The sequence below is a fragment of the Pseudocercospora fijiensis genome, assembly GCF_000340215.1.
Source record: "Pseudocercospora fijiensis CIRAD86 unplaced genomic scaffold MYCFIscaffold_1, whole genome shotgun sequence".
NCBI classification, from domain to species: domain Eukaryota; kingdom Fungi; phylum Ascomycota; class Dothideomycetes; order Mycosphaerellales; family Mycosphaerellaceae; genus Pseudocercospora; species Pseudocercospora fijiensis.
The window spans coordinates 3,359,475-3,381,372 of NW_006921532.1; the positions used below are offsets into that span (position 1 = coordinate 3,359,475).

Genomic DNA, 21,898 nt, shown 5'->3' on the forward strand with positions numbered 1-21,898 from the left:
AATGCCGCTTAATTCCTTTATCGTTCTTCTGTACATGTTTGTGCCAACCACAAACCAATGAGCTCCAGCCATGTATCCTCTTGGCCGTGGCCGACGGCACCTGGTCACCTACTTGTGAGTGGCTGGGCTCAAGGGTCCAAGCTCGAAAAGACAGCCGATTCCCTGCTTTTGCAGCCGGCCGCCACGGCTGCCCGCATGAAGAATTCAACACGTGATTTTGATCGAGTGGTCGGAAGGAGGTCCAGATCGGCGATTCTGCAAAAAAAAAAAGGGAGCTCTGTGGGTGACCAGCCTCTCATTTTGGGTGAGAGTCCACTCCTTCGGTCAGCGGGCACCGTGCCGCGCCGAAGGTGCGTGCCCTTGAAAGGTCGAACGACCTGACCTGCAAGCCACACGTAGAGTAAACGAGGTTCATCCTAGTGATCGGACAGCGAGCTCTGTTGAGAGTTTTACAGAACTTACAGTACAGCTGCGAGCTGTGGGATCGCAGAGTGTTGAGAGGCCGGCGTGTCCAGGCTAAGGAAGTCGTCTGGGCGTCAATGACGAGTGTCATATCGGAAAGTAGTAGGTGGCAGACCAGCATGTTTAAATGGTATACCTGTACCCTCCGGGTACCCTGGAACCGGCAGCGCGCCGGCCCCTCTACCTTGCTGGCATGTTTGAACGTGTATGCCGTACGTCGTATGCCTTGTTCGGCTTGTTGCAGCTTGCGAGACTGGTCGGATGGACGGAGTACTCCACAGACACCGCAGCTGCCGTCGGGCACGCGCCGCGCCGATGTATGTATGTAGGTGAATCTGCAGCACTGCATGCCTTGCCTCGACGTGCGGCAGCGGTCGTGTCGCAGAGACGGTCGAATTGGTTCATCAGGGTCGATAGAGTCAAGGTCTGGCATGCGAGCTCTCTACCCAAGCATGCCTTAGCTCATGACTCTGGCACCACATCGGTCTGGGAAGTTGTTCCCTGCGTAGAGGAGATGAGGTCAAGAATATCGAATTTCTGCGAGAAAGGCGCTCATGCACAAGCATCCAAGGCTGTGTATGACGGCGCTTGATGAATAGACGGGCCGTTTCGTTGTGCATGTGTGCTCCCGGGATGGGGTCCTGAGCATGTCAGAGCATAATAGAGCATTAACCAGGTAGTTATCTGGGAGATGTGGAGAGATGCATGGTGGTCGAAAAGCCGATGGATCGTAAGTCGTAGCTCCAATGCATGGATGGGGTCTTTCCGTTATGGGACTGGAGCCGCTCGTTCTGTCGATGCCGATGTGCATGCCTAGTGCTTCGCTTCGCAAGGGCATATAAAAGCAGCCTGTCTGCTGCGTTGTCCCGCGCAATCCTCTGGTCATCAGTGACTCTGTTCTTGACGTGCTGCCAGGACTCGGAGGAGCAAATCGCAGTGTCGGCATCGACGTGGTTGACACAGCCCGAGTGAATATCCAAGTGCCTCATTCTCAGGTGCCGCCAAGTCTCCGTCTGCGTGGGTAGATATGCTCTTTTCCGAGACGATCAGTGGTGCTTGCTGAACTGCAACTAGACATTCTCCTGCCGCTGCCGCTGCCGCTGCCGCTGCCTCCGTACACTCTTGGCCCAGTTCGCACCTGCCCTCGCCTCGCGTGTTGGTCGCAGACCAGCAAGCACCATCTCCAGACTCCAACAACACGTCGGCCAGCATAAGCTTCCGGAGAGTCGCCCATAAGGTTCATCACGGCCGGGCGGCAGAAACGGGAAGAGCGCATGCGGCATGCCCAGGCCAGGCCAGGATTGGTTGCTTCGCAAAGTTTGACGGTTCAGTGTGCGTCTGCATCGTACCGCGCTCGCCTTCGCGGCCCAGCCCTTTCTTCTCACCCGGTGAGTCTGTCCTCTGCCATGACGTCAAGACGGCTCGCCTCGACGGCCTGTCATCGTGTCACCGTCGGCCAATGCATTTTTCGAGAAATTAAAATCGCTGATTGGGCGGTAGGCTCCGGACACCACCACCACCACTACCACCACTACTTCTACTACGGCACGCGCAAGGCAGGGCAGGCTGAATTTGCACCGACGACACGAGCAAGTGCGTGGGGCACTACTAAGCGACTCGTCACCTCGAGTGGGCGAGACGAGAGTCGACGGCGCGCATCAGCATCAGGTAAGCACACCCACTTTCTTTGGCCGGCGCAGCGTCATGTCGCTGTCCGTCCAGGGATGCCACGCGACAGAAGGGAATGGGGGCGGGCGGGCGGGCGGAGCGAGCGATCGACCGGGGGTGCGAGCGCGGTGATTGGCGCGCTGCTGCGTGTAGCGCAGTGCGCGTGCCGCATCATCTCGCTTGTGCGCGACTCCGCGTTTGCCTCTGGCTCGCACGGGCAGCGGGCCAATCAGCGGCGGCAGACGGCGGTGACCGCCTGCTGGACCTCCCAGTGCCACAGAGCGGGAGCTGCAGCGGCTGATGTGGGCCAGTCGCGCTGCGACCTCGGCAAGCATCAGCGCTGCTACTGCACTTAGACGAGACTAGCGCGCTGTCAGTGTTCGCCCAGGGCCCAGGGCCAGGAAGTTCGGGCGGCCGGGCAGTGCCAGTGGCAGTGGCAGAGCCAGCAGCCCGCCAGGGTCGCCAGGGCCAGCTGCGCAGTTGCTGCTGGGGCGGTCCGCATCATGGGTGGGTGGTCAGCAGCGCCGAAGGAGCAGTCCCGCAGTCGCCACGACTGCAGCGGCACCAGCACCAGCGTTCCAGAGGCCCGTCTCTACCTTCGCCGAGCGTGAGCGTAAGCGTGAGCGGGCGCTGCAGGTGGTGAGCGAAGGGAAGGGAAGGGAACGACTGCGTGTGTGCGTGCGTGCGGGCGTGCGTGCGTGCAGCGTGCGTGCGTCGGCAGCTGATAGTCTTCGCGTTGCGCCTGTGCGCCTGCGCCTGCGCCGGCGTCTGCCTCTGCCTCTGCTGCTCGGCCTTGTTGTCTGTCTAGCACTACCACTCTGGTGCGCGCTCCCGTCTGCTAACCACTCGTCTCGTCACAGCTCCGACACTCCCCTCGCCCATCGCCCATCGCCCCTCGCCCCTCGCCCCTCGCCCATCACGCACCCTTCTTCGGGAGCGCCCCACTTGCATCGCACGCTCCCAGTCTTTCGGATTCACTCTGGTCTTCTTCTGCTTCGAAGCCTTTTCTCGCGCGCCGCGCCTCGCCTCGCCTCGCTCCATCAGCAGCAGCACTCATTCTTTTGTGTCACCCAGCCCGCGTTTACAGGCATCTGCCGGACACTCCTTGCAGCAACGCGCCTGCTGCTCCGGCCCGCTCCTCTCTGGACTACTCTGTGTAACCTTCACACCAGACGCTCCTCCCTCTGCTGCTTTAATACCATCAATCCACCCGACCCGCACCTCGCCCACCCCCAAACCACGTCACACCACGACATCATGTACGGCTCTCCGACGCAGCCTGGAGGACAGTGGAATCCGAACCAGAACCCTCCAACTTCGCAACCCAACCAGCAACCGCAACAGCAACAGCAATGGTCGCCACAACCACCCAACGGCCAATACCAACAGCCTAGGCAGCCGAATCAGGTAAGTTACACCAAAATTTTGGGGCTTTGTCGCTTGTCGCGAGCCTGCCTGCAGACTGCAGAATGCCAAGCGCCGTGACCAGCTCTACCCTTACGCAATCAGCATCGCGCCCTCGCTCGCTCTCCTCTTCTCCTCCATCTTGATTTCTGAACCCTGCCTCGTCCATTCACATCTTCTTCCCACACAACACACTTGCAACACCCTCCACACATCGTTATTATGGGCGCGCACATTGATCCCGCACTTTCCGCCGAAAGTACTGACGAAGATGATTCCAAACAGTTGCCCGTGATTACGCAGGCGCCTTCGCAACAGCCTCCAATGGCGACGTTGCAGCCAAATCATCCCGATCAGTACCGCGCAACGCTTCCGCCACCGCAAGCCATGTACCCTCCGCCTTACCAGCAGGCCCCCCAAATGGCTTATCCTCCCGCTCAACCAGCTCCGCGTCAGAGGACTGCCATTGCTTGTCGATATTGCCGCAGACGCAAGGTAAGTCGGATTGAATGGCAATCTGCCGTTGCGCCTTTCTTTCTAATCGTGAAGCAGATTCGCTGCTCTGGCTTCGATCAATCTGAGGACGGACGGTGTACCAACTGCGTCAGATTCTCACAGGAGTGTGTCTTCACACCCGTCAGTGCTCAGACGCAGGCATTCGTGCCCGCCCACACCGTATACCGTGGCCAGAACCCGCCACCAAATACGCAGCTGTACGGCGCGTACGGTCAGCCTCTGCATAACAATCGCGACCCGTACGCTCCTCAGCAAGGCGGCCAGCAGCAACAACCAGGACAGTATCCGCCTCCACCACAGGGCTACCAGCAGCAGCAGATGTATCAGCAGCCGCAGCATGGCCAAGGACAGAATGCTGGCACGAAGCGTCCCAGCGATGAGCCGCACACTCCGACGCTGCCCCCACCAAATCCTGGCGCCCAGTCGCAAGGACAGTATCCTTACCCGAATGCTTCTGGTGCGTTGCTTACTCCTTTTTATTATTTCACGCCACCTCCCACCCAACCACTTCATGTGCAGCCGCAGAGTCCGTACGCTTACGAAGCCTCGCGCGCATCTTCCTCTCCGCATTCATCACATTACGGTGCACCTGAACAGGAGACTCGCGTACCTCTCGCGACCGCGGCGCCCAATGGTCAACGGCCTGGCGCCAAGACCAATGAGCTTGCTGGTCAAGCGAAAAAGGACGGGCGCAGCTCGACTGACAGCAGCATGCTTTCAGCTTTGACCCGAGCACCAAAGTAATGAGTGATGGTAGCTGACTGGTTCAGCAGAAAAGGATGACCCTTCTAGTATCGCGGGCGCGAACGAGAGGAGAGAAGAGGCCCTTCGCAACGGCCACGTGAAGGATGTCGGCGTTCAGGTTGAGATTTTGAAGCCCGACGGCAAGGAGCAGGCTCCGTAGTGTTGTTCGGGATGGTTGGTTCGGTGCATCTCTATTCTGCGATACCCCAGGCGTCGCGGACTGGCTGTGCGCGATACACGGATGTTCTCGTCGGGCATTTTCTCTCTTATGGGCGGTTATCGTGTTTCTTCTACGGCCGCATTCGAGCGACTGTCATTACTGGGGCAGCATTGGGTGGCTATCGTCTTTTCCCTGCCGAGCGCACATGTTCGAACACCTGAGTGAGTGATTTCCTGCTGCGCTCCAGAAAGCGGACGTTGTGCATGCAAAGAAAGAGAGCGGATTCTGGCAACGGATACGATAAGGAGCGATTAGTGTGATTCCTTAGTGGCTTTGTACGATGCAGAAACGCTGTCGCTCGATTCCACCTTTTCTTGCTGACGTTTCTCGCTCATGACCGATCTCGAAGAATGAGGTGAGGTTCAGTTGAGGTTCGTGTTCGGTCTTGAACTGTCGGTACGGACCTCTCCATGTGCGGTCCGCCCAGTGCCTCTCTCTCTCTGTTTTGCGAGCAGCAGGAGCGCCTCTTCCCGCGCCGGCCCAGCCCAGACCCTCCTCTCCTCGCCATCATACTGTCATCAACGGTGAAGGGCAATTACACGTACGCATCCCGAAGACATCACTGCAGCTCCGACGAGTATTAAGGCGCCTTTTTGCACCGACTGCACTTGAACATCGTTACTGAAGCGAGAGTCTTTCGAGTCTCTGCCGCAAATGGCATCCGCCCTACACAGTTGGGCTTTGCCACGACTTCAGCAGCTTTTGCCAATTGATGACGAGTCCCTCCAGCAGATCATCTCGTATTCCGAGTCACTGCCCAAAGACGCAGCGGCCGATCATCTCAAGAACTTGCTCGGCGACGACGCGAAGAGCCTGGAGTTCATCTCGAGCTTCAACCAGCGGCGTCGAGATGTGGCAGCGTCTGCAGCACCTCGACCCAGCACGGTAGGAAGCCGCAACGAAACAGGCACAAGTGAAGTACCACGACGGCCGAAGACGCAGCCCAAGAAGAAGGCAAATATACATGCTTTGCCGCCTCGACCATTGCCGGGTCAGGGCATGGTTGATGCTGCGTACGTCAAGCGCGCGGAAGACGATTACATGCCGGGAAGCTCGCGCCAGAAACACAAAGAGCACGTTGCGGACAGCCTCGCGCTCAGCGACCCCAGACCGCATCCCACGCAAATGCCTCTGATCACTGACGATGCAAGTGTGACTGCCAAGCCCATTATCTCAAAGCCGCCGCCACCTTCTGCCTCAGGCCGTCTCATCTCAGATTCTCTCTCAGCAACAAGATCATCCTCCACACAGCACTCAAGAGTCAGATCGCCCGCTCCTAAGACCAAGGTCAGTATATCCGGAGGCACCGCAATGCACGGTGCTTCTACTGCATTGTCAGATTTAGATTCTGCAATTAGGAGCCTGGAAGTGCAGACTAATCCTGCGCTACTCGCTTCGTCTGCTGTGGATGACGAGAAGCGGAAATGCAACTGTATGGCAACGAGGCACCCTCTTTTGGACATGGCCCCAAATTGCCTTAATTGTGGCAAGGTCATTTGTGTGAAAGAGGGCCTAGGACCATGTACATTCTGCAAGTCGCCTCTGCTCACGCCAGATGAAATCCAAAAGGTCCTTAGAGTACTGAAAGACGAGCGCGGGGAGGAGCGGATGAAAGCAAACAACTCAGCACACAAGAAGGCCGAAGTAGCACACGGTAAGGCAAGAGCTTTCACCGGTCGTGATTTTCTTTCACAGGCTTCGTCTGCCCGATCTTCTCCCCTCTCCTCGGCACCAGGTACCCCGGACGGCTCAGATGATGAGGCCGGCAAGAAAGCAAAGGCGCATCGCGACAAATTGCTTGGCTTTCAAGCCCAAAATGCTCGCAGAACCCAGATACATGACGAAGCTGCAGACTTCGATGTGCCAACAGCCGGCACAAACATGTGGGCGAGTCCTCAAGAGCGCGCTCAGCAACTCAAGAAGCAGCAGCGTGTCCTTCGTGAGATGGAGTGGAGTGCGAAGCCAGAATATGAGAAGCGACAAGTGGTTGCTAGTATTGACCTCAAAGGAGGCAAGGTCGTAAGACGGATGGCAGAGGTTGAGAAGCCTGATTTCAGCGCCGAAAACGATGACGATATGGTCGATGATAGTCAAGCACCAGCTAGAACTGAAGGAGGCGCTTTTAGTAACAATCCTCTGGCTTCCGGTCTGATACGACCACTGGCCCGAGAAGGAAAAGGCAAGGAAGCCATTAGAGACAGGAAGACCACCCATTGGCGCAGAGTACAAATGGATGAAGATGGTAAGAGCTACTTGAGATCTGATGAACTTCTCAGATGTGTGCTGACATATTGCAGATAACGAGCAGTGGATCCTCGATGGCGGAGTCTACGGCGACTCCACTCGTCCTCTGGGCAACGAAGAACATGCAGTTGGTTCATGAGAAGTTGTCTCCCCAGATCTCCATCTTACTGAATACTTGCATGCTTCAAATCCTTCAAAATTGTAACAACGCCTGTAAGTATTCACTGTTTACCTCGCTTTGAAAAGCAGGCGCGAGACTTGTAAATCTTGGGTGAAGCTAGGCGGTCCAAAGCATCACAGTGACTCCAACTCCAAGCACTTCGACCGCTCTTCGTCCCATCTCGAACCTCCCAGACTGCTTCCAGTCTTGTATTATAACTCCAGATTATAGAGGATGTGATGCTAGTAACGTCGCCTGCATCTGCTCCAATACGAGGTTCTTTGAGCGAATGGCCTGCTGTGTGCGTGAGCAATGCAAGATATATAGGCTGTGGTGGAGGAAAACACAGCGAGGAAAACTTCTTTCATGTGGTGTTCGCAAGCGTAATGGGTTTCCTATTCAATGGACCTCTTCATAAGGATGGAAAATCTCTTCAGCAGTCGCTGTGAATTTATGACATCTCCCTTGCTTGCGCGACGACCAGAAAGCGCTTTCCTTCGTGGTGAACGCCTGTGCTCCAATCCATGATTATGTCATGCCAACGCCGATGCTGTCCTGTAGCTCCAAATGCACGATCACGCCGGACTTGACTTTGCAAATGCTCAATGCCTCGCTAATCATCTGCGACGCTCCCATCCATGAAGCTGCCATCCAAGGAATCTGTTCGCTCCATCTCCGGGGCAGTGGTGCTCTGCGAAAGAATGCTCGCAGTGCTGCCGACCCTCTGAAGCTTCTGCCTCTTCTTCACATGGACCTCGTCCTCGTCATCATGGCCCAGCTCGTCGCGATCTCGCTTGTCGCCGCCAACACTACTCGGGGCAGGCGAAGATGTCTGTGTGGCAGTGGCTCCGGTGGCAGTCGCTGACGAGATGGGAGGACGTTTCGCAGCCAGACTCTTAGGCAGTTTCCCATTTGCCGCCTTGTCCTTCTTGACTTTCTCCTTGAGACCTTTCTTGAGCAACTTCTTCTTGAGACCAGGAGCTTTCACCACAAGCTCATCTTCATCCTCATCGCCTCCGCCCTCCTTGCCGCCGGCTCCATCTTGGCTTCCCGTCGGATTGGGCGTAGCGCCTCTTGATGCACTGGGTGTGCCGTTCATCTTAGCCATGGCGTTTCTACTAGCCGCACGACCTGAGAGGCCCATACACTGTTCGAGATGTTTCGCAAAGCGTGTGATGAGCAGCGACCGTTTGCAGCTCGGACATGTGTGCCACGGGACGTACTCGCCCTTGCGCAGCTTTTCGTCGATCTTGCTCGCCTTCTTCTCACCCTTCTCCAACTTCTTGTTGTTGCCTTCATCACCTTCTCCACTTGGCGAAGGTGGACCGGTCCCATCGCCCTCGTGGTCCTGGCTGGCCGGAGTTCCATCTCCCTTGTCCTTGTCCTTGTCCTTCTTCTCTCGTGCCTGCGCTTCTCGCTCCTTCTTGCTCAATGGCCGGCCAGTGACGTCGCTCTTGAGGAATGGATTGCCGTAGATGTCGTGACCGGGTCTCCGCGCCCACGGCTTCCGATCGCAGTAGTTGGTGTTCGAGGGAGGGTCGGCTGCAGTGCCACGGACTTTGGGTGCGAGAGGAGGATCCAGCAGGCGGGGCAGCTTGCACGTATCGCAGTGAGGCAGTCTTGAGGTCGGATCGAGCGAGTTGATCAAGGCTTTGTGTTGGTGGTGTTTCGCGAGGACGATGTTGTGCACCACGTGCTGCAGCGCGTCTTCGAAAATCTTCTGCGCTATCTGGCCCAGTGACGGCTCTTTGGACGGCATGGTGCTGTTTCTAATCCTCTATTCAGGTGCTCAGTAGTGCGAATGTCGTTGTGCAGGAAGCGACCGTGATCGACCACCTCGCCTCGCCTTGCCTAGCTGCGTGGGCTCACGGACACCGTGGACGGACGCGAACTTTAAGCAGCATGCATAACATATCAGCCCTACCCGTCAACCGAACCGTTCTATCCCGCTGTGGCTGAGATCCACCTTGATGACAGGAAATATCACTCTGTCAACGTGGGCTTTCTGCGACAGCCAAAAATAATACATCATGCTGCTGGAATCGATCATTACCCTACAACTGAAGCGGAGTGCCTTTGCTATCGCCAACATTATGAGTTTCAGCACGCTTGTATCATTTGAGCTACAGCCTGAAGTCGCGAATGTCCTGCATTGACATCGAAGGAAGATCGAGCATCAGCTGACAATCCATAAGTCGTACAACATCGTATCAACCAATTTCAGGATATTACGGCGATTGGAGTAAACCTTCTCGCACGAAAGCATACCCACCCGTCGGGCTCAATACTCTCCAGTCTCTCTGCTATGCATGAGACAATCTCCGACTCAAGTCCTGTCCAAGATCACCAAGGATCTCCAAGAATTTCTGTTGGCACAAATCAGCTTGATCGAGATATATCTCGTGCCCATGGCCTGGTATAATCTCCAATTGGCTCCCTGCAGCCGCTCGGTTCAAGTCCACCTGTTCCTCCTTGTTTACAAGCTTGCTGTTTGCCGGTGTCAGGAGGAGCATGGGCACATTGATCTGATGAATGATCTTTCTTGCGTCAAATTCAGGGTCGCACAGGAGTTCCGCATGATCACCGAGCCCGGCCCCAGATGGGAGGCTGAAGTGTTCTAGCCACCAATCTACGAACCCTGGCGGAGCGTCTTGACCCGAATTAGTGACATCTAGCAATGCCTGACCCCAACCACGAGAGCCAAGTGAGCGACAGGCTTCGGCCCAGCTTGTGTGTCCAAAGGCGAGCATTTCCTGGGCGGCTTTGGGCATGTACAGTGGCGAGGAACAAATTGTGAGGCTGTGCAGACGCTCTGGATGGCGAGCAGCGAGGAACTCTCCCCAGATACCGCCAGTCGACTCTCGTAGATAGCGCACTTTATCGACATTGAGTTGGTCAAGGGTGTCGATAATCTCGTCTAGGATGGTGTCAATGCTGTACTTATAGTGCTCCTTCGCCGGTGACGATGAATGGCCATGAGCACGAGCATCGCGGCGGATGACGCGGTATTTCTTTGACAGTGTTGGAATCCATTTGTACCAGAAATTCGAGTTCCGGCCAAAGCCGTGCTGGATCGAAATGGTCTCGTGTGGCGTCCAAGGCTCTGCAAAGTCATCAAGCAGGTAGGTAGGGAGTGGTTTGTCCGTTTGGATGAGTGATGAAAGGCATCTTTAGATACTGCGGATCTTGCGCCTGCAACTTGCTAATGCACAGAGCATGACTGTCAGAAGAGATTCCCCCACATCACATCACTGAGAAGTGCTTGTCGGCGTGCAGGTGCAGGTCGTCAAGAGCGAAGTTAGTGGGAGAAATGTATGAACTTATGAAGGCGGCGCACAGGGCAGGCGTTCGTCGGCGGTGACGGTGACGACAGTCGAGTCGACCAATCGCCAGAACTCCACAGCGTCATACAAGTCGACGCGTCGGTACTCGTACGATCCCGGTCGTGTTTGTTTCCTGTACACTGTACGTGATGTGAATCGTTCTCCTCCGTCATTCATTCACACACCACCACAATGCCTCCGAAGCGCTCTACACGATCCACGACGTCGCCCTCCACCGTAGCGTCTACGTCTGCGTCTGCGTCTGCATCTGCATCTGCATCTGCGTCTGCGCCTGCGCCTGCGTCTAGACATGAAACAGAAGAACCCCACGGCTATGAATTTGGAGGCCCGTGAGTTGGTCCAACATTGATGCGCATGCGCATGCCCATGCCCACGACTGACAGGTAGATACGCAGTGTTGGCGCGTCGTTGATCTCTTTTGGACTGCCCATCGGCTGCTATGCCTTCGCTTTCCTTTGCAACGACGTCTCGGGCTGTCCACCACCTTCGCTTTTGACACCCAGCAAGCTGTTTTCTGCGCCGTTGCTCTCTAACAAGCCTTCGTGGCAGCATGCACTCGATACGCTGGCAGCTGAAGTCGGATGGCCGGGTTGGACCGGCTTAATCAATATCGAGGCCATCCTCGGCACGCTGTTCTGGTACTTCCTGTCTCTGCTGCTCTATGTTCTGCTCCCAGCGCAAGAGGTTGAAGGAACAGAGCTCAGGACCGGTGGCAGACTGAAGTATCGCTTCAACTGTGAGCACATCTCCAGCAAATATGCAACGTGCCGCTGACCTTTCTGCAGCTTTCCTGTCTGCCGTCACCGTCATGATCGTATGCGCCGCCGGTACTTGGCTCCGAGGACCTGATTTCCAGGTTTGGACATTCATCAACCGCAACTATATCCAGCTCCTCACCTGCAACATCATAATCTCCTATGCGCTGGCGACCTTCGTCTACGCCAAATCATTCCAGGTCAAGCCTGGCAATCAAGACAAGAGAGAGCTGGCGGCTGGCGGTCACAGTGGAAACCTCATATACGATTGGTACATCGGACGCGAGCTCAATCCTCGTGTGGAGCTTCCCTTCTTTGGCGAGATCGACATAAAGAGCTTCATGGAGCTGCGTCCCGGAATGCTGGGCTGGATCATGCTCAACCTGGCGTTCATGGCAAAGCAGTACAAGAGCTATGGCTATGTCACAGATTCTATGCGTAAGTTCAACACCTGAACAATTGCACGCTTGGTGCTAAAACGAATCAGTCGTGGTCAACTTCGCGCAAGCTTTCTACGTCTTCGATGCACTTTACATGGAGCCGGCAATTCTCACAACAATTGACCTAATCCAGGATGGATTTGGCTTCATGTTAGCTTTTGGCGACCTCGCCTGGCTTCCATTCGTCTACAGCATACCAGCGAAATATCTCAGTGTCCATCCAGTTGTTCTTGGCCCCTTCTATTTGGTCCTCATTCTCGCTATTCAAGCCTTTGGATACTACATCTTCCGTGCAGCCAACAGCGAGAAAAATCGCTTTCGAACGGATCCTAACGACCCAAGTGTTGCCCATCTGGAGTATATCGAGACTAAGACCGGCTCGAGGCTGCTCACGACCGGATGGTGGGGCACAGCGAGGCACATCAACTATCTTGGTGACTGGGTCATGAGCTGGGCATACTGCTTACCTACCCTTGCAGCAGGGTATAAGCTGACTCCAACAGTCTTGTTTGAGGGGACGAGATTGGTAACAACGGACGGCATGAAAGGCTACGCGATTCCCATCACCTACTTCTACATGCTGTACTTCGCAATTTTGCTCATCCATCGTGAGCGCAGGGATGAAGCAAAGTGCAAGCGGAAGTACGGCGCAGATTGGGACAAGTACTGTGAGAAAGTGAGGTGGAGGATAGTGCCAGGCATATATTAGTTTGTTTATGCATGTCTTGCGTGTAAAGAGGCCTGTCAGATTCGTGATTGGCTTGACACAGGGCAGACACTAATGGAAGTTCGTGACCACCAGGTTGTTTTGCTTGTTTTGTGCAACCCGAATCTCTCACGCCTTGACTTGTCATTCAGATTGCCCTCTTCTTGCTACTCATCTTCTGTCAAACTATATGGGCACGTCTTCTGCGACACCAATCAGAGATATCCGAGTCCCTGAATGGCAAACTTCGATGACTTTGGCTGGAGGCTTTCGCGCTTAAAGCCATCAGCTGGAGACATCTAGCATGTCGTTCAGTGATATCTTCATCTGAGGCTGTTGCGTATTAAAACCCTCCGCATCAGGACAGAAGACCTCACTGGGATGAAGCCAAGTTCTTAAGGTCGTGGAAAGCCCGTGTCGCTCCTCGTTCAATAATCTACCAGCCACCGCAATTACCCCTCGCAGGTTGAGCTAGCTTACGTACGTCTTCTCAGGAAGAATCTACCCACGTTGTACAAAGAACATGTCGGCATTTACAGAAGCAAATCGCAAAGCCTTCGATGACCTCTCCGCTTCCTATAACACAAAGCCTTGGCAGCATGCTCTAGCAAACCAGGTAGCAGAGGCTCTGCAGCAACGGAAAGACTGGATTGGAGCACTATGGGTCGATGCGCAAGAGCATCCCAAGAAGCGCGATGTTCGACTTCTGGATTATGCATGTGGAACAGGTGCAATCACAAAGGCTCTGGGTCCATATGTCAAGACTATCAGAGGAATTGACATCAGCGAGAACATGGTAATCAAGTACAATGAAGCGGCTAAATCTTCTGGTCTTAGCGAGGAACAAGCTCATGCAGTGGTCGGTGACCTCTGTGCACAGAAAGCAACCCAGGATCCGCAGTTCAGAGATCAGGAATGGTATGAATTCGATATCGCAGTCATTGGTCTTGGGTTTCATCACTTTGAGTATCCAGACATTGCCATGAAGCGTCTGGCCGAGCGATTGAAGGCAGATACTGGTGTAAGTCTCCCGTCATGATGCCTTGTAGCACCGACGATCAAATACAAAGCTGACTTCTCGGCCCAAACAGGTCTTGGTCATTGTCGACTTCTTGCCCTTTGATGAGAAGCACAATCACGACCACTCCGGCAATGAAGGCGAATCCCAGGAGATGAAGCACACAATCAAACACAATGGCTTCAAGCCGGAAACCCTGCGAGATATGTACATCGAAGCTGGATTCGAAGATTTCGATATCGTAGCTTTGAAACAGCCTGCCGTCATGGAGCTCAAGACGGGCACTGTTCAGAGGACTCTGTTCGTTGCAAAGGGAAGGAAATCAGCGACTTGGCGGCAAAAGCTTTCGGGTTGGGTTGGAGGACTCCAGGACTCTGCCAGTGGCCAATTCAAGATTGACAAGAAGGATGCCCAGAAATGGGAGCCAGGCTTTTCCAAAGGCGGTGAGGTATGGAGTACCTCAAAGCAGAAAGACGAGACCTGGGATGCCGTTCCGGGTGAGCAGCATGAGCCAAAAAAGGCATGGAACATGGGCTTTTAGAAAATCAATGTCGAAGAGCTTGCGCCTGAGGCATGCACAAAGTCGATGTGACGATTTCACTCTCTTGCAACGAAGGCTGAACTTCGCCCATCGCATTTGGGATACGGCTAGGGAGCTTCAAATTTGCCACCCTCGAACGATAGCATATTGTCAGTGGATCAGAATTCAAGTTGTGCAGTATGCTGAAGATTAGAAATGATCGAGTTTCGGTTCTCGGACGCTTTAGCCTCAAAATTGGATCAAGCGGTCATCATGACTACACTACACAATTGCAATCCTGCATCTGTGACCACTCCACATCTCACAGCATTTCACCGACATGACTGTGCCTGAACTCAATCTCACGACATTCAGGGATACTCGAATAGGAATACTTTCCAAGAACCCAAGCGACCTTGTCTGAGGTCTCCACGATCTCATCCATGCTGCATCGGCCTGCAACCTCACGTTCCCCATGTGATGAAAACGCTATGGATATGCACCATACTGAGACCAATCTCTCATCGGCCTGGCAAAGACAGCATCGTGAGGCATTTCATACGACAGTCCGACGTCAAATCCACGTCAAATGATCGATGCCAGCCCGAATATTGGGCTTTGATACTTTGATTGTCTCCGCTGGCGGAGGTCCATGAGGCTGGGGCGTGACCGCTTGATCTGTCGATCCAATGCGCGTCTGTCTCTGTGTTCCTGTATGGTCACTGCCGTGCAGGAGAAGAGTCGATGACCGCAGACGCGGTAATGATCTCAAGGAACCGAACAGCATAAGTAGCTGGCCTTCGACCATCCAGGAAGCACTTTCTACAACACCATCAACGATAACAACTTCGACAAAAGCTACAGAGACATCAAACCAGCTTTCATCCTTACAAACACCACCATGTCTGACTACAAGCCAACTGGTTGGTACCTCATCTCCCTCAAGCATACAGCCTCGACCTAACACTATTCACAGAACACGACGGTCTCCGCAAGGACGGCCAGCCAGACCAGAGAGTCGGCACTGGAGAATTTGCTGGCGGCAAGGTATGTTACCGTGGATGGTCATCAGTCAGAACGACACTAAAATTCACTTTCTTCACAGGTCGACCCAGTGGAGGCGGGAAAGAAAGGAGGAAACTCTTCCGGCGCTTCGTCCGACGACTCTGGTGACAGCGGTAGCGGTGGTAAAGGTGAATTCGCAGGCGGCAAAGTCGACCCAGTTGAGGCTGGCAAGAAGGGAGGAAAGTCTTAGATGCAATGCCGCATGTTATGATATAGCGACTGTAGCTCGCTCGCACGATGTTGTGTAGCGCAATCGACATGACGCCTTTTCTTTCAGAGTCATCCTTTCTAATCGATCTTCGCGGCAAGTCGTCGGGATGAGTGTACCTTTTGATGCATATTCGATCTTGAGACAACGTAACCTACTCACATGTAACACATCGCCTCGAGCCATTATTCAACAAACCGATCGACTGGAATCGTTCGGCAAGTCATATTCTTTAAGATCAAAACTACAAGATCCATGCAATGGCACCCAATGTAAATGTAGGAAGGCGGAAGCAGGTAGTGAGTGGAATCCACATGTTTGCACAATACAATAAGACTAATCCACAAGATATGCATTCCCTTTTTGACCCGTGCTGATCACATCCGTGTAGTTGCCATGTCGCTCAAAAATATGCCCATTAAGCCCGGTGAAAGTAACATGATTGTTGTCCGCAAGGTCTTTGACTTGCATTATTTACAAGTTGATGAGGTTGCACAGGCTGCCAATGTTGATGACAGTGAGACCCTCGCTCTGCATTCAAGACTCATTGTTAGTGGAGAGGTCTTGTGTTGGATAGGCTTCTACAAGTGACTTACGCTCTGGGTAGTTGGGCAGCAGGCAACGTTGCCCTGAGAGCATGTGTTGCCGAGAAGGTCGAGGGCGCAGGATCCGCCGAGGACTTGGTTGAGCAGAGAGAGCTCGCCGTCAGAGCTGGCAGCTCCGTTGCAGCAAGCAACCTTCTCCTGCTTGTTGCCGCATGAGGAACCGATCTCTGGAGAAGCTGGCTTGGAGGACTCTGGCATGGATGGCTCAGAGGAGCTCTCGTCGTATGGAACGGCAGCACCCATGGCGAGGGCGGCGGTGGCAAAGATGGTGAAGACGGTGGTGAACTGCATTTTGATCGATTGTTGGTTCTTGGGTTGATTGAACTGAAAGTGTGGTAAAGAGTGACTTGGGTTGGTTGAGTGCTGTTGATTGTTTGCTGTGGATGATGGATGAGAACGAGATGGAAGCATGTCTTTATATATCTTGTTCGCCAGCTCACACTCCTTCCTCGTGCGCGCACTTTGATTGCGCTCCTTTCAGGATGCAATTGTCGCTCCTGTGTGGATTCAGGATGTCTCATCCACTCGTTTGTGCCGCCGAGCCAAGGAGGCAGCAATCCTGATGAGCAGGTGAAGTCTTGTAGATCCCGTGCCATGTAAGCAGTAAAGATGAATCCAGATCCGTACTTGCCGTTTTGGGCCATGTGGGCTGAATCCGAGATTGTGGAAGACAGAGAGCTGAGCTTACATGACAGGAGTATGTCACGCACAGAACGTCAGACGCCGTGAGCGTGTCCATCAACAGGGACAAATCTGGGGCTAAGTGTCTCAGAGTGGGCAGTGACGTTCTCGGCGCCCCGACTTGGCCTCCAGTTATGAGCAGGAGGCGCGCGGTAGGTACGTTGCAGTGGGTGATCTTGCCGTATTCTATGCCGACCAACGTCTCCGTGCCTTTTGCCGTTTGGCATCACACGTGCATACAGTAGTGGACAGTTCTTTCAATCCTCCGGCTGGTGGCAATGTGATATTGGCTCATAGGTCTTTGCGGATGGTTCTTGCATAGCTGGCCAGCCCAGGCACTGTTGTGAATCTCTCTAGCCCTTCGAGCTCACATGGCTTTGGTAGTCTGCGTGGCGTTTTCGATCATGTTCCATTGATGCTCGCGTATTTTGTAGACATATTCAGGGCCAGGTCAGTCGTCGACAGACAGCTTCGGGACAGAAGGTTAAAGCCGACCGACAGGTGCAATAATGTCGATCGCAGCAGCTCGACATCTGTGTCACCACTTGGCTCTGATAGGTCTCCTTTACTTGGCAGTGTGCCAAAGAGTCCAAGACGCATCCTTATTAATCCTTGCTCTTGCTGGATCAGATTGATTTGCCAGAAGCCCGTAAAGTGGCCAAGGCTCCAGCATCGCGGACGCCGTGTCTCTCGCAGACAGCGTCGCCCAGAGGCAGGGCAAAATGGCTCAGAATACGAACAGACAGGAGGGCGCAGGGAGCGGCCGTTGAGGAGCGAGCGCCGCATAGGAACCGACAGACTTGGTCTGTTTCGGAGAGCGGCTCATGGTCATCGTGTGCGCTCCTGATGGATTCCTGTTCATGCCGGCGCTGTGTCGAATTCGACAGAGACGGTATCGAGCGACGCGGATGTATTTTTGGCAGTCTCTCCGGTGACGGTGACGGGCCGAGATGGATCTCTCCGCCGCGGCATCCAAGAGGACCTGCGGAGATTTGCAGTCAGCACAAGCTGCAGTCAGCGCGTTGGCAATAATTAGATGGAGCGTAAACTTTGAAGGAAGACGTCGTTGCGATGATGAGACGAGATGGAGGGAGAGATGGTATGGGGGTTATGTTATGAGTTGAGCATTGGTGATTGGGATGCGAGGCGGCGCGACGCGGATACCTGCGAACTTTCTTTTGACCGCCATCCGCTATTGGTGCCATGTAATAATAAGCCGCTCAACTACCTACAGACTACAGCACAATCCTCCTGAGTCCTGACTCTACTGTACAGCAGGATTTGGTGTCAGGATTATTGCTCATGTCGCTCACAACACTCTCCAGACGGGCTGCTGCTCGCTCCCTCCAACCTGCTTCAACCGTCTTCAATCGACCATTCAGCACTCCTGTCAACGACGCCTTCTCACCCTTGTCGAGCTCGAGTACTCCTCCCCCGTCCCCAGAGGCCCAGAGTGCACTATGGAACGCTGTCAATGCCCGTGCTCCACGCTACGACTGGACGAAAGATGAGATTCGGGACATCTACAATACGCCGCTCATGGAGCTGGCACATCAGTCGGTACGTTGAGGACAGCTTCAGGGATTGTAATGCCACATGTGAAGCCAGCGTAGGAGTCGACGTTGGTGTTGATCGCTTTGTAGGGTGTCTTGCATCGGCGATTCCATTCTCCTTCGGCTGTGCAAATGTGCACGTTAATGAATATCAAGACCGGAGGTTGTAGTGAAGACTGCTCGTACTGTGCTCAATCATCCCGCTACAACACTGGGCTAAAGGCCACAAAGATGTCGCCAGTCGATGATGTCCTCAATGCAGCACGGATAGCCAAGAGTAACGGTAGCACAAGGTTCTGTATGGGAGCTGCTTGGCGAGACATGCGGGGACGCAAGACCAGCCTCAAGAACGTCAAGGCCATGGTTGAAGGGATTCGCGCCATGGACATGGAAGTCTGCGTTACGCTTGGCATGATTGATCAGAACCAAGCGGATGAGCTCAAAGAAGCCGGCCTTACGGCGTACAACCACAACGTTGATACATCCCGAGAGCACTACCCATCCGTCATCACAACCCGATCCTACGATGAACGACTTCAAACTTTGTCAAACGTTCGAAACGCTGGCATCAATGTGTGCTCAGGCGGTATATTGGGTTTAGGTGAGAAACCGGAGGATCACGTTGGCCTGATCTACACCGTCTCGACTCTCCCAGCTCACCCAGAGTCATTCCCGGTCAACGCTCTGGTCCCGATCAAAGGCACACCCCTTGGCGACAGCAACAAGGAACGCATATCATTTCATGCCATTCTGCGAACCATTGCTACTGCTCGACTTGTCATGCCGGCCACAATTATCCGTATCGCTGCAGGACGAACAACCATGAGTGAGGCCGAACAGATTCTGTGCTTTTCCGCCGGTGCCAATGCTGTGTTCACTGGAGAGAAGATGTTGACCACGGAGGCAGTTGGCTGGGATACTGACAAGGTCATGTTTGAGAAATATGGGCTGGTTCCAATGAAGCCATTTGAGCGCGGAGCATATCGCGAGACCAGTTGGTCTTCAATGAAGGCCGAGACTGCAGTTGTCGACCCAGTAGCGTCAAAATCCTCCACAGCCGAGATTCCAGCTGCTGTATAGTGATGGCATCCACAGCAAGACGATTCAACAGTAGATGGAGGCAAACCCCGACGGAAGTACTTGCGCTCAGGAGCAGAGGCTTCGCTTTCAACACAAGCAAACCGTCGACTATCGGGGCCCTGCGTCGGCACCATTTTTCGTATTCAGTACAGATGGCACTCGCCGCCGGCACTCATATCTCATGTTGTCCATGTTCTTGGCCACTGAGGTACCATGACTTTCATCAGTTTCGCCCTCTTGGCCAAAGGTTAAGAGAGTATGCACTGCCACGAGAAGACGGAATCTGACCACGTCATATCCCAAGGTGCTTCCGCCATTGTGGGAAAAGGGGACACGACCAGATAATTTGAGCCACATCTGGAAAAGTCGGATAAACCTGTTCGTCGTGTGTCTCCAGCCACACACAGACCGAGCTCTAATGATATATAATAGTACCGACTGAATGGTAGGGCCGAAATTTGCGCAGTCGACGCGACAGCCTATGGTTTCATGGTCAAGTACAATAATGTGCATTGAACGCATTCACTCCACGAGCACCGGCGGTAACAGCAGAATTGACGTCATGGTGCAAACTATGTCTTTACTTACGGTGAGAGTCATCAAAATCCATCGCCGCGTTCTCAGGTCGATTCACGAGGAGCATGTACCGTACAGCTGCTCGATCAGCTCAAACGCGAGATCAGTGGGCCAAAGCTGCCTACTACCTACAGTCGCTCAATGCCTGCCAAGCGCTATTGCCGCGCTGCGTCCTGCATGGCAGCATTCGACATACTGTAGCTTCAGCCAGGTGGGTGCACAAGTACATGTATTCTTCGAGAGCGATCGCCAGGACATCACTTTACTGGCCCAATCGTACTTTGGGGGAAAAGGCGCGAACCTCCATTTGTCACCGACCACTTGGTTCCACGTGTAGTGAGTCAGGACCCGCATCGACGTGCGCTGATGATAACGTTGAGACGGCACACCGCCTTCGCCAAGGGTAGCCCTAACACATGCCCGAAATGCTGCACGCATTATCTACGCTTTCACTGAAGTCTGCCTTTGCTAACGAGGGGACATTGGGAAGTGGTGGTGTTGCACGACAATTTGTTTCGAGCTCGTTCTATAGCTGGACCGCGGTGGATCCAGTTGTCCATAATACACACTATGTAATACCAAAGGTCCTGAAAGACCTCGACCAACGCAAGATGCATGCTTCCATTCCACCCAATCGCGCCATACTTCGCTCAAAATTCTCTCAAAGCCTCGCGTCGTTTCCGTCATATTCGTAATTAGATGCGAACGTTTTGTTGGTAATGCTGTATTCTTACCAAGGTATGAATTCGGTTGACGGAAGCGCAGTAGCGACTGTGCACATAGTCCCAGGATTGAATGGATTCCAGCCCCAGGGTGCATTGGAAATGCGATGGGCACCAATGGCGATGGGCTCGCTGGTCTTCGAGGGCTGGGTTCCTGTGACAGGGTAGACATCCACTGAAGGTTCTAGAGGCGGTGGCATCTGCAATCATTAGTCCTGATCAGATAAAATGGGTCGGGTGACATGACATACCCAGACGTTCAACGTAGCATCATCGAACATTTCTATGGATCGAGGTGTTTCGGCAGAGGGAAGAGTTGGCTGCAGACGCGGGAAATGATTGGACGAGTGCACATTGATCCAACGATTTTCGAAGTCTTTCAATTGGCCCTGAAGGTCAGGGTTGGGCGATTGTTCGCATGAATGTTGAATAGCAGGTCGATGTGGGAAAACATCCTCCTCTCGTGATTTGCTGGCATCGATAGTCGAAGGTTCGTTGAATATGGTGTCATGGCTTCGTTGATGTGGTCCGGAGGCTCGCCTGAGTTCATACTCGAGTCTTGCGATCTTTTTCTCGAGATGATTCACGTAGGAAGGTCCTCGCGACAGCTTGAATTGCGAGCCATATGAACACGGCAGTCTGCAAAGATTTAGCAGATCATGGGACAGTCGAGGCGAATGGTACAGACCCGAGGCCATCGCACTCTACGCAACTCAGCTTCCCATTACACTTGACTTTCCGTCGTCGACATTGATCGCACTAATGAGTGTTTAGTTGGGGTTTGGAAGAGGCACGCTGAGTATGGCGCGACTCACTGCTCGTACTGTTCTCTTCCGTGGTGGTACTTCATAGGATGCCGGTGCCATTGCATGAGGTAGCAAAGACAAACGGTGGTTGCGACCTGATCTTCCTGATAGTTGGAGGCAATGAGGATGATAGAATGATGCAGTGTATTGAAATGGTAGTACCTTTGCCAGACCGCTCGAGCTCTTTCGTGGCGTCTCGTGCGGGCCGGCGTGTCAAGCTTCGATGACGTTTGACGCTGCCAGGCGAGGCGAGTCATTGCAGTAGCAAGTCTGTCGGGAAGGGACGAAGGGGGCACTTTCGGAGATTGAAGCCGATCGGCAAGATTTCAAAGTTCGGGCACGAGGCGCCGGGCCGAAGCCAATTTGCGCCACTGCCACTGCCACACACGGCACACGGCACA

At 53.9% G+C, this 21,898-nt stretch overlaps 9 protein-coding genes across 9 annotated transcripts; 6 read left to right on the forward strand and 3 right to left on the reverse strand.

The window, feature by feature from the left end:
* Window positions 1–3,387: 3,387 nt before the first annotated feature.
* Window positions 3,388–4,954, forward strand: MYCFIDRAFT_89500 (uncharacterized protein; the record flags this gene model as incomplete). The annotated part of the gene is made up of 4 exons (XM_007922983.1): window positions 3,388–3,537; window positions 3,820–4,029; window positions 4,087–4,507; window positions 4,824–4,954. The coding sequence occupies 4 exons, from the start codon at window positions 3,388–3,390 to the stop codon at window positions 4,952–4,954; spliced, it is 912 nt and encodes a 303-aa protein (XP_007921174.1).
* A 557-nt stretch (window positions 4,955–5,511) lies between these two features.
* On the forward strand, window positions 5,512–7,579 carry MYCFIDRAFT_148522 (uncharacterized protein). Its single transcript, XM_007922984.1, has 2 exons — window positions 5,512–7,256; window positions 7,312–7,579. The coding sequence occupies exons 1-2, from the start codon at window positions 5,669–5,671 to the stop codon at window positions 7,395–7,397; spliced, it is 1,674 nt and encodes a 557-aa protein (XP_007921175.1). The 5' UTR covers window positions 5,512–5,668; the 3' UTR covers window positions 7,398–7,579.
* A 452-nt stretch (window positions 7,580–8,031) lies between these two features.
* Window positions 8,032–9,177, reverse strand: MYCFIDRAFT_75736 (uncharacterized protein; the record flags this gene model as incomplete). Its single annotated transcript, XM_007922214.1, has 1 exon — window positions 8,032–9,177. One exon carries the CDS (start codon window positions 9,175–9,177, stop codon window positions 8,032–8,034), a length of 1,146 nt encoding a protein of 381 aa, XP_007920405.1.
* Window positions 9,178–9,219: 42 nt separating this feature from the next.
* Window positions 9,220–9,612, forward strand: MYCFIDRAFT_169633 (uncharacterized protein; the record flags this gene model as incomplete). The annotated part of the gene is made up of 6 exons (XM_007922985.1): window positions 9,220–9,242; window positions 9,274–9,294; window positions 9,337–9,369; window positions 9,396–9,488; window positions 9,517–9,553; window positions 9,583–9,612. 6 exons carry the CDS (start codon window positions 9,220–9,222, stop codon window positions 9,610–9,612), a joined length of 237 nt encoding a protein of 78 aa, XP_007921176.1.
* A 1,321-nt stretch (window positions 9,613–10,933) lies between these two features.
* Window positions 10,934–12,666, forward strand: ERG4 (ERG4/ERG24 ergosterol biosynthesis protein; the record flags this gene model as incomplete). Its single annotated transcript, XM_007921581.1, has 4 exons — window positions 10,934–11,091; window positions 11,158–11,498; window positions 11,548–11,955; window positions 12,005–12,666. The coding sequence occupies 4 exons, from the start codon at window positions 10,934–10,936 to the stop codon at window positions 12,664–12,666; spliced, it is 1,569 nt and encodes a 522-aa protein (XP_007919772.1).
* A 520-nt stretch (window positions 12,667–13,186) lies between these two features.
* MYCFIDRAFT_201315 (uncharacterized protein) lies at window positions 13,187–15,456 on the forward strand (the record flags this gene model as incomplete). Its single annotated transcript, XM_007922986.1, has 3 exons — window positions 13,187–13,684; window positions 13,755–14,036; window positions 15,307–15,456. 3 exons carry the CDS (start codon window positions 13,187–13,189, stop codon window positions 15,454–15,456), a joined length of 930 nt encoding a protein of 309 aa, XP_007921177.1.
* A 180-nt stretch (window positions 15,457–15,636) lies between these two features.
* On the reverse strand, window positions 15,637–16,457 carry MYCFIDRAFT_85880 (uncharacterized protein; the record flags this gene model as incomplete). Its single annotated transcript, XM_007922435.1, has 2 exons — window positions 15,637–16,005; window positions 16,071–16,457. Coding segments are annotated over 2 exons (448 nt in total), but the record flags the coding sequence as incomplete, so codon positions are not given.
* A 1,543-nt stretch (window positions 16,458–18,000) lies between these two features.
* Window positions 18,001–19,971, forward strand: MYCFIDRAFT_54971 (uncharacterized protein). The gene is made up of 2 exons (XM_007921928.1): window positions 18,001–18,320; window positions 18,404–19,971. Exons 1-2 carry the CDS (start codon window positions 18,063–18,065, stop codon window positions 19,391–19,393), a joined length of 1,248 nt encoding a protein of 415 aa, XP_007920119.1. The 5' UTR covers window positions 18,001–18,062; the 3' UTR covers window positions 19,394–19,971.
* MYCFIDRAFT_205838 (uncharacterized protein) lies at window positions 18,872–20,656 on the reverse strand (the record flags this gene model as incomplete). Its single annotated transcript, XM_007922987.1, has 10 exons — window positions 18,872–19,472; window positions 19,503–19,700; window positions 19,729–19,784; window positions 19,833–19,872; window positions 19,920–20,012; window positions 20,041–20,059; window positions 20,102–20,135; window positions 20,162–20,378; window positions 20,404–20,421; window positions 20,451–20,656. The coding sequence occupies 10 exons, from the start codon at window positions 20,654–20,656 to the stop codon at window positions 19,460–19,462; spliced, it is 894 nt and encodes a 297-aa protein (XP_007921178.1). The 3' UTR covers window positions 18,872–19,459.
* Between the last annotated feature and the right edge of the window lie 1,242 nt (window positions 20,657–21,898).